The 13,840-nt window shown below is 47.4% G+C and overlaps 4 protein-coding genes across 4 annotated transcripts; 2 read left to right on the top strand and 2 right to left on the bottom strand.

Moving 5' to 3' along the window:
* Window positions 1-610: 610 nt before the first annotated feature.
* On the top strand, window positions 611-1,402 carry BP5553_01333 (60S ribosomal protein L27; the record flags this gene model as incomplete). The annotated part of the gene is made up of 4 exons (XM_032009956.1): window positions 611-617; window positions 694-749; window positions 920-1,299; window positions 1,333-1,402. 4 exons carry the CDS (start codon window positions 611-613, stop codon window positions 1,400-1,402), a joined length of 513 nt encoding a protein of 170 aa, XP_031874010.1.
* A 1,090-nt stretch (window positions 1,403-2,492) lies between these two features.
* Window positions 2,493-3,913, bottom strand: BP5553_01334 (Multidrug resistance efflux transporter EmrE; the record flags this gene model as incomplete). The annotated part of the gene is made up of 5 exons (XM_032009957.1): window positions 2,493-2,843; window positions 2,895-3,302; window positions 3,362-3,585; window positions 3,639-3,706; window positions 3,777-3,913. The coding sequence occupies 5 exons, from the start codon at window positions 3,911-3,913 to the stop codon at window positions 2,493-2,495; spliced, it is 1,188 nt and encodes a 395-aa protein (XP_031874011.1).
* Window positions 3,914-5,917: 2,004 nt separating this feature from the next.
* On the top strand, window positions 5,918-7,982 carry BP5553_01335 (Uncharacterized protein; the record flags this gene model as incomplete). Its single annotated transcript, XM_032009958.1, has 7 exons — window positions 5,918-5,934; window positions 6,032-6,101; window positions 6,158-6,238; window positions 6,299-6,649; window positions 6,702-7,127; window positions 7,181-7,601; window positions 7,663-7,982. The coding sequence occupies 7 exons, from the start codon at window positions 5,918-5,920 to the stop codon at window positions 7,980-7,982; spliced, it is 1,686 nt and encodes a 561-aa protein (XP_031874012.1).
* Window positions 7,983-8,920: 938 nt separating this feature from the next.
* BP5553_01336 (uncharacterized protein) lies at window positions 8,921-13,695 on the bottom strand (the record flags this gene model as incomplete). The annotated part of the gene is made up of 9 exons (XM_032009959.1): window positions 8,921-9,574; window positions 9,624-9,775; window positions 9,944-10,554; window positions 10,603-10,715; window positions 10,766-11,037; window positions 11,099-11,289; window positions 11,337-13,340; window positions 13,391-13,635; window positions 13,693-13,695. 9 exons carry the CDS (start codon window positions 13,693-13,695, stop codon window positions 8,921-8,923), a joined length of 4,245 nt encoding a protein of 1,414 aa, XP_031874013.1.
* Window positions 13,696-13,840: the final 145 nt, after the last annotated feature.

Raw genomic sequence — 13,840 nt, forward strand, 5'->3', positions numbered from 1 at the left:
AGTGGATTTAATTATATTGCAAGTTCAAATCAATACTCCGTAGCATGCGCAAACAGTGCACAACGTTTTGAAGCCAAGGTCGCCTTGGAAACATCCTGGTCACGTGATGCTATGGATATCCCGGCTTCTAATAATAGATTCGGAGATGTCAGAGTGCCCACTGAGGTAATTGGCCAGCCATTTTGTAGATAATCGCAGTCCAGTCTACAATGCAAAATCAGCAGTTTAGTTACTCTGCTGAGAATACAATAGAGATTATAAATAGTCTACGGGTAGACTATGGGAAACGAGCTGAGGATTTTACTCCTTACAGGACCATAATCTACTATACCCGAATTCTGCAGGATATAGGACTATAACGAGGCCTTCATTTAAATATATTCATTATCTTTCGTCCCATTGGCCGTGGAAAGAGTTGGTGATATTTTCTCAGTGTTCTTCTGGCGGACAGAAAAAGGAGTCGACGCTAAAGTTTATCATCACGTGATGGACACGCGCACTAGGCCACGCTAGGGCAGGCGCCCACACATTGAATATTCGGAAAAGAATTCGCCAACTTCGATACCAAGCAACACGCACGACGGTAAATCGACAACCAGCGACAGTCGAGATGAAGTGTAAGTTTGCTCCCGAGAGACAATGATGGGCGTGGGAATCGATCAAGGAAAATATACTGACCCGGTGCAATTACAGTCCTCAAGGTTGGCCGTGTTGCCATCATCACCCGGGGCAGATATGCGGGAAAGAAGGTAAATTCAAATTCCCCACTACCCAACCCTTTCGCAACGATTCCTACGATCGCGGCAGAATGGATGCAGAGACGGTGATGGGATAGCATAGATCGCTGGATTGGATTTTTGGAGAGGAAATGAATTGAGCTTTCAGCACGGGCAGAATCGCTGATGGGATATTTCTACAGGTCGTTCTCATCCAACCCCAAGATAACGGCACCAAGTCGCACCCATACCCTCACGCTTTGGTAGCCGGTATCGAGCGCTACCCATCGCAAGTAACCCGTCGTATGTCGAAGGCCCGTCAAGCCAAGCGAAGCAAGGTCAAGCCATTCATCAAGGTCATCAACTACAATCACTTGATGCCCACAAGATACACGCTCGAGTTGGAGGGATTGAAGGGTGTTATTACGGGAGATACATTCAAGGAGGTTTCCCAGCGAGAGGATGCGAAGAAGACCGTGAAGAAGGCCTTGGAGGAGAGATACACGTCAGGAAAGAACAGATGGTTCTTCACTCCTCTTAGTATGCTCACCCCCGCCCCCATATCTCTCACAACTCAACTGGAGTTCGTAAAACAGATATACTAACCTACTAATAGGATTTTGAGCGATTCTTCTGCGTCACTGGGTCGGTCGGAATGGGGTTACATCATGGCATTAGTCGCATAACGAGCTAAGAAAAAGCTGCATCCAACCAACTGTGCGATACACTCGATGTTCATACGATATGGCTCAGCGTAATGAATGTGAACCATGAAATTTTTCCCAGGTTAAAACCGAATCAGCGCACAGCTGTTATTTTGAGGCGTTGAATGTGTAATCGTGGTTGGATTCAACGAGAAGCAAGTGTTAAAACTCGCCCACCAGCAATGAGACGTGCCACGAACCATAAACTGTTCCCCTCCCTATCCTTCCAGCCTACCTTTCCTCCATTAAAATACCGTTCCCTTCCCCTCTAAAAGCCACTTAATGAAGTCATGAGGGATGAGTTGGTCCGCTAACTCAATTCGAAAGTACAAACAACGGCATCTAGGCAACAAAAGTAATTTTCTGGATCCGGACAAGCTGCCAAATCCCAAGTACACTCCCGCCTCCATCATTGCACTCCAGAGGGTTGTTGCGTCAACTCACGTATTGCAAACCCGTCATTTGACTGAGTCGAAACACAATTCCGGTCTGTAACGTGCAGAAAAATCAAGGAAGATGAGCAATGCCCCGCGCTAGGTTTTGTCGCTGTGTAGACATGAAGATTGCATTAACAAGATATTCCAAGTTTACAGCCCAGTCTACAGGAGTTCACAAGCCCATTAAAACCCTCAGATACAAAAAAAATAATGTCTTCCTATTTCCCACAAGTCTAGTTTCGCTTATCTTTTATGCTCTTGCAGACGCCCCTAGTTTATACATAGCAAACAACCAAGCCAAGTTTCAGTGCACAGTTCCGGCGCACTCTATAGCACCTCCTCCCGCCCATCCCATCTCCTCATTTTGCATTAATCCCCAAGAGAGGAGCCCAAGTACATCTCCTAGGTGACGGTGACCCGATATGAAACAGTCGAAAATGTAGGAACGTGAAATGGAAAGTATGATTAATGTGCTGGAACAGCACAGGGAGGACGGCCATAATTTCCATACGCCCGACCATTTAGTCCTCAATGCCGCCAGAATGCTTTGCCGAGGATTACAACAAGATAATTTGTTCTCCAAACCGCGTCCCCCATCAATATCGAATTCATGTAAACTTTTCTGTCGTTCAAAATCAATGGCTAATGGGGCTCTTCATGCCGTCTAGATACGCCTTGGGGTGGACTGGTGCAAGATTACCAAGCATAATGAGGATGGTAACAATGACGAGGCCAAATACCACCAGCTTCCGGAGGACAGGGCGGTTGGCGCCGAATTCTGCCCATCGGCGGGTTCCCTCTTGAATAAAAGGCTTCATTTCTTTGTTGCCGAGCTTGTAGTAGAGCATGCCGCAGAGAGCGATGCTGTAGCCGAAGACCTGGAGGCCGGAGATCTTGGTGCCCCAGATGAGAATGGATGCCATGACGAGGAGGATATCCTTGAGGACACCGCAAAGTGTGAGGACGAGGCCAGAGGTTTTGCCAATCTGAAATGGGGGTTAGAAAAGTTTATTTATAATGTACTTGGAGGAACATACCAGGAAGACCACGGAGACGTTGAGTAAGAATGCGACACAGGCGTTCGCAAAGAATGTCGAGAGACCAACCTCGTAGACCTCAGCCAAAGTGACCTTCGGGAATTCCCAAAAGAGGGCCACGGTCAAGTTCATGGCAGCGCAGACCGGAGCAAAGTAGTACAGCGACACTAGAGGGTCCATCTTGAACTCAGATCCATTAAGCAGTCGTTGTACCATGCAGATTCTGACGGCTTCAAACGCGATACCGGCCATTTGGAAGAGGAATCCAATCAGGACGAACTCAATCTCGCCGAAAGAGGCCAGAACGACACCAATAACGATAAAGGAGACGTTGCCGAGCTTCTTGAAATCGGGCTTCTCAAGCCCAAGGAACCAACCTGCAACAAGAACCGCAACGGGTGTGGTAGCCTACGAAGTGCCATTAGCTCAGCGTATTCAACAAAATTTCCCAAGCCATGGCAACATACCTTGAGCATCTGAATGAACGCCACACTCAAATACAGATATGTCAAGTTCCCGCAGATCAAGCTCAAACTGAAAAAGGCCCCAATTGGCACAATCGCTCTTAGGTATACCCGTCCGGTCATCTTAACGTTCTTGCGCCCATCGAGGAGCGATGTCGTCCGTGCCATGACCTGCGTCATGATGGTCGCGAAGACGAGATGCCATGATGTGAGGAGGATGGGGTATTCTTTTCATCGCGTCAGCAGGGGGGTTTGAGGGCGGTTCCAATTCCAGACGTACCGAATTTGAGAGTGGATAAAATCCATTTGTTGAAAAGAATAACACTAGAACTGAGGGAAATCCATACTCTGCGGGGCATGTATATCAGCAGCGTATTCTAGGCATGGGTTGGACGCGCATGCGTTTGGAGATGCTCACATCACGTAAAATGCAGGATGTATCCCGTTTGATGGCGGCTCCAGTGGCTTCTCGATATTTGGATTGACAGTCGGGAGAATGGGGGACTGGGGCGATCTTCCAGACTCGCCCGATATGCGGACCTTTTCTTCGCCCATTGTGACGGTGGTTGTGAGGGTGGGAATGTCGCGAGGGCGCTCAAGGTTAGGGACGAGGTCGAATTGACGACACGGGGCGAGCGGTGGTCACTGTATACTTCGTTCTCGAAATTCGTGTCGTGTTTGCAATGTCGGATGGAAATGCGCAGGGAGCGAGCGGCACGACAGATGGGCTGCGGTTGGCGCGTGCACAGGGGACGATACAGGTGACGACGACGGATGCAGCGACACACAAAGATTGCCCGGATGGGGAAGATGGCGGAGGGAGAGAGAGAGTCGAGATCGGGTCGCGATGACAGGAGATTGAATGTCTACCTAGATTGCAAATTATTATTTCAGGAGAAGTACTTGGTAGTGATGACGGCTAAGAGCAGCAGGGCAGAAAGCGTAGTGGGCGGGTGGGAATTGCAGGCAAAGGGGGCTTACGGCTTGGGGGCTTAGGCCAACCAATTCTCCCCCCTTTACGAGGTCAGCTCCAGTAAATACCTCCCTAGGCAGAGTGCGTAGTGGTAGGAGGTATTCAGAGGAAAACACAATAATAATAATAATAATAATAAGTACTCGTACTTTGTGCTCTGCAAAGCTACCATTCAATCTCGGACGTGGCCACCCGTCTGCGTACTCTTCTTGCGTTGATCAAAATACCTAGCTACTACCTACCTAAGGTACCTTGGGTATACTACGAAGTATAAAACGAACGATATGATGCTGATTGTGGGGAATGCTACTAATGACTATCCAGCCACTCCCCTCTTAGTAGAATAGTCCGCCCAAACCAACGGGGGATTTTCAGGTAAGACTTTACGGAGTACACCATCAGGAGATAGGTATTTACATCAGGGAGCGTTCCTAGGGTTACTAGGTAGTGACAGCTGGCTTCGACAATAATAAGCCAATCTTTGTGGCACGAGATAAGTACAGTACTTGGTGGCACACGCGGCTACCCGGCAATATAAATACTCGATATTTCATACTTCATACACCACAGGGTACTACGTACTTCCAAGTTTTGTTACTAAGCCTTCGAAGGCTCGAGGTCTGCAATCAGACATATTTTGGCGTCGCACACGGGTGTTGGCAACTTGAGTCCAGAGCTGTAACACGGTGTCTTACTGTACTTGGTACTTCGTACAGTACAAGTAAAATTCAGGGAAAGTCTCCACCAAAAGGACCCCAACTCAGCCCAGGCCTTTCTTCAGTAGAAAAGTGGGCAAAGTGCGAAATCTGAAACTTCGGCAACAGCTACAAATAATGGAGATAAAATTGATGGCCGGTAGATCGTCCTTTTACTTATGAGCTATGACATTGCAACATGACTAGTCCTTACTACACGTGTTTCCATTGGTGCCATGTCATTGACTGAAGGCAGAATGGGGTGTGATTCTCTATTAGCGCAATACCAAGATAGTAATAATAACTTTTGCCATATACGAGGAACTTGTACGGGAGGAGGTGGTCACTCTTTAAAATAGCTGCAGCCGACTCCTTAATAGTAAGTCAGTTGTACTTGTTACTTGTTCAACTGCTACTTGCGTTGCCATTATCCCATAGGGTATTAAATGTAGAACAAGATGCTTGCGTCACGCAAGACAAGAAGCGTGGAGCCGTACAGGTACTAAAAGCAAAAGTACGTACTTTGTACCAAGAACCAGGACAGTACGAGTACCAAGCATTGCGTAGCCTCGAAAGAGTACTTCCTTTTGTTCCTCAAGACCGTATTAATCAATCAAATCAATACAAATCGCAATCGCACCCCTGACCCCCACCACGGCCACAATCGCCGCCGATAATTTTAATTCCCCTGAGCTTGAACCCTCACCGTAACTCTCTCGTTGTTGTGCCCATTGTTTACATCTGCCTCTGCCACCTTTCCTCCGCTTCTGCTGCCTCGATTTTTGTAAATACCCTCCTGTCTGGATACGGTACGAATTCCGCCATAGACAGATTATCCAGCCGCGAAATCCTACGCTTCTCCCCACCCTAGAACCAGAACAGCAGAGCATCATGGCCCCTGCGGATATGTACGTGCAGGCCCCATCTCCCCGCGCTCTCAAAAAAAGAACGACGAGAAGGGCTACAAGTAGGAGCGTAGGACAATAGCTGACCTCGAGTTTGTAGCAACGTCGATGTCTTGGTCATCGGCGCTGGCCCAACGGGCCTTGGTGCTGCTAAGCGCTTGAACCAGATTGTGAGATAATACTGCCCAAGTATACCTGCCAACGAAGGAGCTGACTTGGGTATTAGGATGGCCCATCATGGATGATCATCGACTGCAATGAGACACCCGGCGGTCTTGCCTCGACAGATGTCACCCCAGAAGGCTTCGTAAGTCTGCAGCAACTGCCCCTCAATCGGAAGAAAGTCTAACTCTTGATCGTTACCCAGTTGTACGATGTCGGCGGCCACGTTATCTTCTCCCACTACAAGTACTTCGACGACTGCATCGACGAGGCGCTCCCCAAAGCGGAGGACTGGTACACTCACCAGCGCATCTCCTATGTGCGCATCAAGAACCAATGGGTTCCTTACCCATTGCAAAACAACGTCTCCATGCTGCCACAAGAGGACAAACTCCGGTGTGTTGATGGCATGATCGATGCTGCTATTGCAGCTCGTACGGCCACCACAAAGCCCGCGGACTTCGACGAGTGGATCGTCAGAATGATGGGCGAGGGCTTAGCAGATATCTTCATGAGGCCCTATAACTTCAAGGTCTGGGCGGTTCCAACCACCAAGGTGAGCGCTAAATCCTTTTTGCAGGATTCTGTCTGATGAGAATTACCTGTAGATGCAATGCCAATGGCTCGGAGAGCGTGTAGCAGCACCCGATGTTAAGACTTGCGTTCGAAATGTGATCCTCAACAAGTCCGCAGGCAACTGGGGCCCCAACGCCACTTTCCGCTTCCCTGCGCGTGATGGAACTGGCGGCATCTGGATCGCAGTCGCCAATACTCTGCCAAAAGAGAAGACCCTCTTCGGCAAGCAAGGCGAGGTTTCGAAAGTTGATGCAGATGGACATAAGGTAACCTTGAAGGGCGGGAAGACTATTTCTTACAAGAAGTTGATCACCACCGTGGCTGTGGATCAGCTCGTTGAGCATATGGAAGACCAGGAGTTGATCACACTAAGCAAGGGCCTCTTTTACTCCTCTACTCACGTTATTGGTGTTGGAATCCGAGGAGAGCGCCCCGAGAGAATTGGCGACAAGTGCTGGGTAAGTTTTTCTGTGATGCGCCGGAGTTGGCAAATATACTGACCAGGGTACAGCTCTACTTCCCAGAGGATGATTGCCCGTTCTACCGAGCCACCATCTTCTCCAACTACTCACCAAACAACCAGCCAGAGAAGTCTGTCAAACTCGCAACTCAATCCATCGCAGATGGCAGCAAGCCCAAGTCTACCGAGCCCCAAGAAGGCCCCTACTGGTCCATCATGTTGGAGATTTCCGAGTCTTCCATGAAGCCTGTCGACCAGGCCAACCTCATGAGAGACTCTATTCAGGGCCTCATCAACACTGATATGATCAAGCCAGACGATGAGATCGTGTCCACCTATCACCGCCGTTTCGACCACGGATACCCTACTCCTTCGCTTGAGCGTGAGGGTGTTCTCAAGGAGCTCCTTCCTAAGCTCCAGGCTAAGGATATCTACTCCAGAGGTCGTTTCGGTAGCTGGCGTTATGAAGTTGGTAAGTTTGTTGTGATTTTCTAACATATCCGGAGCACTACTAACCGCTTTACGTTCTATAGGCAACCAAGATCACTCCTTCATGTTGGGTGTCGAGGCCGCTGATAACATCGTCAACGGCGCTGTTGAGTTGACGCTCAACTACCCCGACTTTGTCAATGGCCGCCAGAACACAGAGCGAAGACTTGTTGAGGGTAGCCAGGTCTTCCGAAACAAGGCAACTGACAAAGCCGATGCCGCAGGTGCTGCCAAGGTCATCGACATCGAGGCCAACAAAGCCGGTATCACGAACGGAACCAAGGAGCTCCCAACCCGGGACCGAGCCGCATCTAAGACCAGTTCCAGCAGCCACGCACGAAAGTCCTCAAAGAGCGTCAAGTAAACTCGACCGCATCTTCAAATACCACATACTCGTCTTTTTTCGCAAGCGGCTTAGTTGGCATTACGGACCCAAAGAACGACTTAGCGCTGTTCGAAAGAAGCTGTATGACTTTTTGCGGCGGAAAAGTTTTCAAGAAAAAGATACTACTACTGTTTACCTGCCTGTGTTACTCCTGCTCAGATACACATTCCTGCGATTGTTGTTCCTTTCTAGAATACACCGAAAAGCAGACGGAGAAAGGCTACATACATGCATATTGCGCGGCCTTTATTTAGAAAATAGAACTTAATATTTTGCTAGACAATGTTTCGTGAGCTTGTTATGTTAGTGCTTGGTTTTCTAGGTGACGTACTAATAAGTACAATGTATTGCTACTCGTGCTTTTAATAGTACAACGTGGTCCGTTAAAAAGGGGTGGGGAGAACGCTTTGTAAATTTCGCAAGCTAGCCATCTAGAGTATTTAAAATAAGTAGACTATATGCGTAATTACCCCCCACCCCTTTCAAATTTTAACTCCAAAGGATATAAAATATTTATTTTGGCTGTTATACCGTTAGCTGTTAACTTGTAAACATATTTCTTACTCCTATTAATGGCACGATTTTTGTAGGGAGTTCTGTTTATTTTTGGGTATTTTTTATTTTTGGGTTTCAAATGAAAAAGTCCGAGATCGTATAACTAACATTAATTGAATATAATGACAAGGCCAGTGCGTACGGGCGGAGGGTTACAGAATAATGGTATGGGAACTATTTAGGAGAAGGTAAAATAAGTGAAAGATAAAATTAGAGTTGCACATCAGATTATAAATGTATAGGAGTTGGTACGAATCAGAGGTATGCAGAAAATATTCATTCTTAGTCCTTAAGCCAGCCAGTCTCATCAACTAACTAAGGAACTCCACCCCCATATCCTGCCTAAACTATCTACGAATAAACTAAGAGCCCTTCCACTTCCCAAACTTCATATAATCTCTATACAAGCTAACAAACACCGCACGCCCACTGGCATCTAATCCATCATTGATCATCCTCCTCATCTCAGGCGTCGTAGTATCAAGGATAGCGTACAGGCCAGGAATCATCTTCTCTCGGATTTCCGGCAACATGCGCATTTCAAGTTGTAATTTTACATACGTGGTGAGTGCGAATTGCATATGCTGCGCCGCCATGCCCTTCGCTTTGGCTGTTGCGGAATTGAGCCTGTTGTGGCCTGAGCGAGTGACTGAGGATACGGTCGGGTCGCAGATCATGGTTACGAGACGCGTATAAGCTTCGGCGTGCTTGGCTGTGAGTTGGTGTTTTGGCGATGAGAGCCAGGGTGGTGGGACAAGGAATTTGGTGGTTTTGGACGCGCTGTGCGGAAGTGGAGTGAACAGGCAGCGGAGGAGCGTTTGCATTACTTGCACTACGAGGTGGAAATGCCCTTCTAGCTTTAAACGGTGCGATGTGAGGACTGCCTGCATGAGGTGGCAGAGATGCAGATAGATCGTTCCGGCTCGGTTGGGATTGATTTTTGGGCCGTTGCGGGAGCACATGATGGTTATGCTGCCGAGGGTGTTGTCTATATTCCATTGAGTCATGGAACGGCCCTGATGACATGTTAGAGGGTTACATTAATGTACTTAAAGGACTGGTTACCTTGGTCTGGAGCATCAATTCCATAGTCTCGCTTATGAGGCAGAACTGACGAAGCCCCGTAGCCTTCCACAGATGACTGCAAAGTATAGAATATGCCATGGATAGATCAAAGTCGTTCTCATCCGTCTCCTCTTCGGAAGATTTTCGAACATCTAATAGAATTAGCATACCGCGTTATACTGGATATAGAAAGTTGGACCTGCCTTTGCATGATTTTATAACCTCCCTGGCTGCTAACAGCTTGTCCAATTGCGTCAAACCGGTAAGTCCTACTCCAAATATTGAATCAAGAAGCTTCAATTTCCCCTTGTGATCTTTACCCGCGGTTGCAGCTTGCGTCGTTTCTAGAATCGATAGTCGTCCGTCGACTGTTGAGATGTCACCCTTGAGTTGAGCGGCGAAGTTGGTATCTCCACTTTCGGTGCTATGTGCAGCTAAGAACGCCTCGAGCTTTCTTCCAGTATGGAAGCTAGAATCGTTCATAAAGCTCCCAGAGCTAGTCAGCAGCTTAGCTTTGTCAGTGAAGGCGGCTAGCTCCGAAGAGGTCGCCCCCAAAGCTGATAATGCGTCGATGGCGCAGATTAATGCTAGATGGTAGCCAGCTCTGCCACTCTTCCGCTTACTAGAGCTTCCTTTTGCGAGTTTGCCAACAAGGATCTCTAGATGACTGAGAAGATATTCCTTAAAAGCATTTGAAAGTTTTCGTAGTTTGGAGCTGCTGATGATGTCCAAGTCATTCAATGAAGCTGCCTTATCGCGAAGAATCGAGAGGGCAACGTCGATCAGAGCAATCATAGAATAGCTCAATTTTGAGTAGCTCAATCGCTTTTCCGTCTTCGATTCATGTGGGCTCAGCTCCTTCTTGATATCACCTAGAGCACTCCCGATATATGCTTTACTCCGAGATTGATCCATATTTTCAGTCATTTGACTGGAGTGCAATTAGTCGCCATTTTTATAGATAAGGAAATATGCTTACCTGAAAGTTTGCCGGGCCAGTTCTTTGAATAGCTTAAGACTAACATCTGGAGAGTCGATTTCGGGATCTGCAAGAACATTCGCTAGATTTGCCAGGTGTTGAAAACTCATATCCTAAAAACCATCAATATCGTATGTTCAGTGGGTTGGAACTGATAACTAACTTCGTAGAATGTGGGACGATGCATTATCTTTATCTTTAAGCTGAGAACAGCAGGCTCTGCAGCAGCCAACTTTGACTCGTCCGCCTTCTCTGTCGAAGATTCTTCGTGAACTGGTGTCCATTTCGTCATGATGCACTCCCTATTCTTCTTAGAGAATATTTCGAGTGGTAGTTCAAGTAGAGACTGAATGGCGAATATGTTCAAAGACGGTGACTTAATCAGTGGATTTTTAATATTGGAATCATCTGCCAACATGATGTCCATAATTTTTTCTAGCAAAATATCTCAATTAGCACATGAAAATACGTTAAAGGATTAGCACCGTATACGAACCAATGATTGCCGGGCAGTTGAGAACCATATCACTCTGTAGAGTAAACATCCATATATCGGGGAAAGCTTCCGAATTAAGTTGAAGCCAGCCGATCTTATTGTCAGCGTCGCGAGTACTCGCAGAGCAGAGCCAGAAGACAATCTGTAGTAGCTGTCCGAACTCATCCTCTCCTTTCATATCAGAGGCAAATCTGCCAGAATTAGTGAGAGGCTAGAGGGCAAAGAGCAAGAAACATACTCGAGGGCTTTTGGATACTCCACAAATATGCACCTAACAAGAGACCAAACCGTCCAGCCGATGTCCCGATAGAGCGTATTCTGTCGTGAGCTGCATGCCGTCAGACCAAGGTCTGTGTCTGCCAATAAGTCCTGAGGAAACGTCTTAAGATCGCGATATAGAAGCATTATGAATCGAAACATCATTGATCGTAATGTTCCTTCCGATTGACTCCCGATTCCTACGGTGCTCCACAGAGCACACCCACATCGTAGCATTTCAAGACCATCAAGGCTCACTGTGTTTCCGCCATAAGTATCAAGAAGCGTGCCTGAACAAGCCTTGTTCATCAAAGCTTTAAATGGCTTTGCTTGCTCCTCTAGTAGAGAAGCAAGCTCGTCAATACCTGGAGGCATGACCCACTGCAGGCTTTGAGAGATTATTTTCCAGCATCGCCACGAGTACCGCACATCTAGTTTTTCCCATCTGCCATTCTCAAACATGATGGTACAGAGACGTATATTGACTATATCAACAACTTCTTCTTGAGATATTGATCCGGATATTGCCTGTAGAATGACAGAGACAGCATTTGGATGTTCCGTAGCCTCCGACGCCAGCCAGTTGAGGATCTGAGTAATCTGTTGAGCTGTTAAAGATGGCTCTAAGAGCTTGCCGAGTTCCTCCTGGAGCGCATCATCTTCCCATGCACTGAACAGTTTCATTGAGAAGAGCCGGGTCTCTTGTCGTAGTCTCTCAAACTCAACAAGCTGGGCAAACCAGTGACGTATAAATCCAGAGAGGTCTCGGGCCTTCGAAAATTCAGTCATGAGTGGTACACAGACATCCAGAACAATTTGGTCCGCGATATCTGCCCAATCTGTCTGAATAGACGCCTTGGTGACCTTCGTTAGTAGCTTATTTAAAAGATCAAGCTTGACATCTGGAATTAGGAAAACGTTGGCATCAAGTTGTATTAGTGCTGCCAGGAGGGTCCAGTCGGTGCGGTCCTCAGTCAAAGCGTATTGTGAGGTAATATTGCTCAAGGTTGGGAGATCAAGATCAACCTTAAACTTTATAGCACTGTGAAGCATAGAGCATAGAGCCTTGCTGTTCGCTTCATGTCTCTCAGGTACGAATGCTTTATGGAGCGTGGTGAAAACAGTCTGGAGCCAAGCATCGTCCTGTGGCCTCCGCCATCGGGAGCCATGACTCTGGATCGACCTGATTGCAACATCGAAAAGAACCGGAGCATTGGCAGTCTCCTGAATAACCGGGATCCTCGTTAAAGTTTCGAGAAGGACGGCGTGGCTGTCCTCCATATTCGCCAACTTTGCTGGTATCATTATATTGCGGGCGATTAGTTGTTCCAGTTGTGCCTTCAAATCAGGTACCGTGAGATGCCGCTTCTTCACAGCTCGGAGCAGTTGTAGAAGTGATTGTGTGGTGTGCAGAGAAAACATCACCAAACCACTCTCGTCCGCTGCTCGAACTTGCCATATCTCGATGAAAGGGGAAATCCAAAATGCAATATCCTTGATCGAGTTTTCCCTTGCTTTTAAGATCTCGACTGATAATGACAACCATAGCCCCAATATTTCAGCTGATTCTTGGGCCGAAGTCCTAGTGACCGTCTTCATGTATTCCGCCAAGAACGAGCTGCTTGTTTCTTCGTCCGATGCCCCTGCGGCAGGACTTGTAGACTGAACCATGAATTGCAATGTTGCATGTATAGACTCGAGTAAAGGTTTCAATCCACCTTCCTCGGTACCGTCTATGCCCTGAATAAGCTCTGGTGAGCGCTTCCGCTTCTTGGACTTCTTAGATGGTTGTTTTATCTCCTCAGGACTCGATTGCGATAGTTTCTCATCTGTCGTTGCCTTCAATTTTGTTCTCTTGTGTGCTTCGTCTAATGTCTGTCGGAGAATGGCCATGAACTTCTTTTCGATAAGTAGGCGAGCCACAATTGGCAGCGGTATGGCTCTTATGAGGTAGAGGAAGAGCCACCATGACGAAGGCTGTTGTCTAATCCACCAGTCAATTATTGCATTTGGTTTCGTTTTGAGAATTCTCACCTTGGCACCTCATCTTTGGGTGCTTGTAGTTTCTTCAACAACCAGCGCAACAACCATTCTTCTCGTCCATGATAGATTGTAGATTTAAGGGATTTCTCGGTTTTGGTGGCATCTTCTGAACAGCTCATGAGCGTATCTAAATCCTCCCCAATGAATTTTGCAGCTTCCACAAGTTGGTCTGCGAATGGCGCAGATGCCTTCTCCAGTTCCGCCAGTTGCTCTTGCGCGGTTCGGGATTTGGACGCCTGTCATATAATTATTAGCTATTTCTTTGTACTTGGGCATAGTAGTAGTTAACTTACCATTATTGACTTGTATTTGCAAAGCCAATAGTCGACGATTCTTCATCCAGCTCCAAACCGTCCCGCTTCACAAAAAGTTCCCTCGCATGTGGCAGAATACCGACCCACCTTTCCTAATCTAGCGCAAAGCCTCACCGACAACCGGATT

The sequence above is a fragment of the Venustampulla echinocandica genome (assembly GCF_003357145.1).
Source record: "Venustampulla echinocandica strain BP 5553 chromosome Unknown scaffold_0, whole genome shotgun sequence".
Lineage (NCBI taxonomy): Eukaryota > Fungi > Ascomycota > Leotiomycetes > Helotiales > Pleuroascaceae > Venustampulla > Venustampulla echinocandica.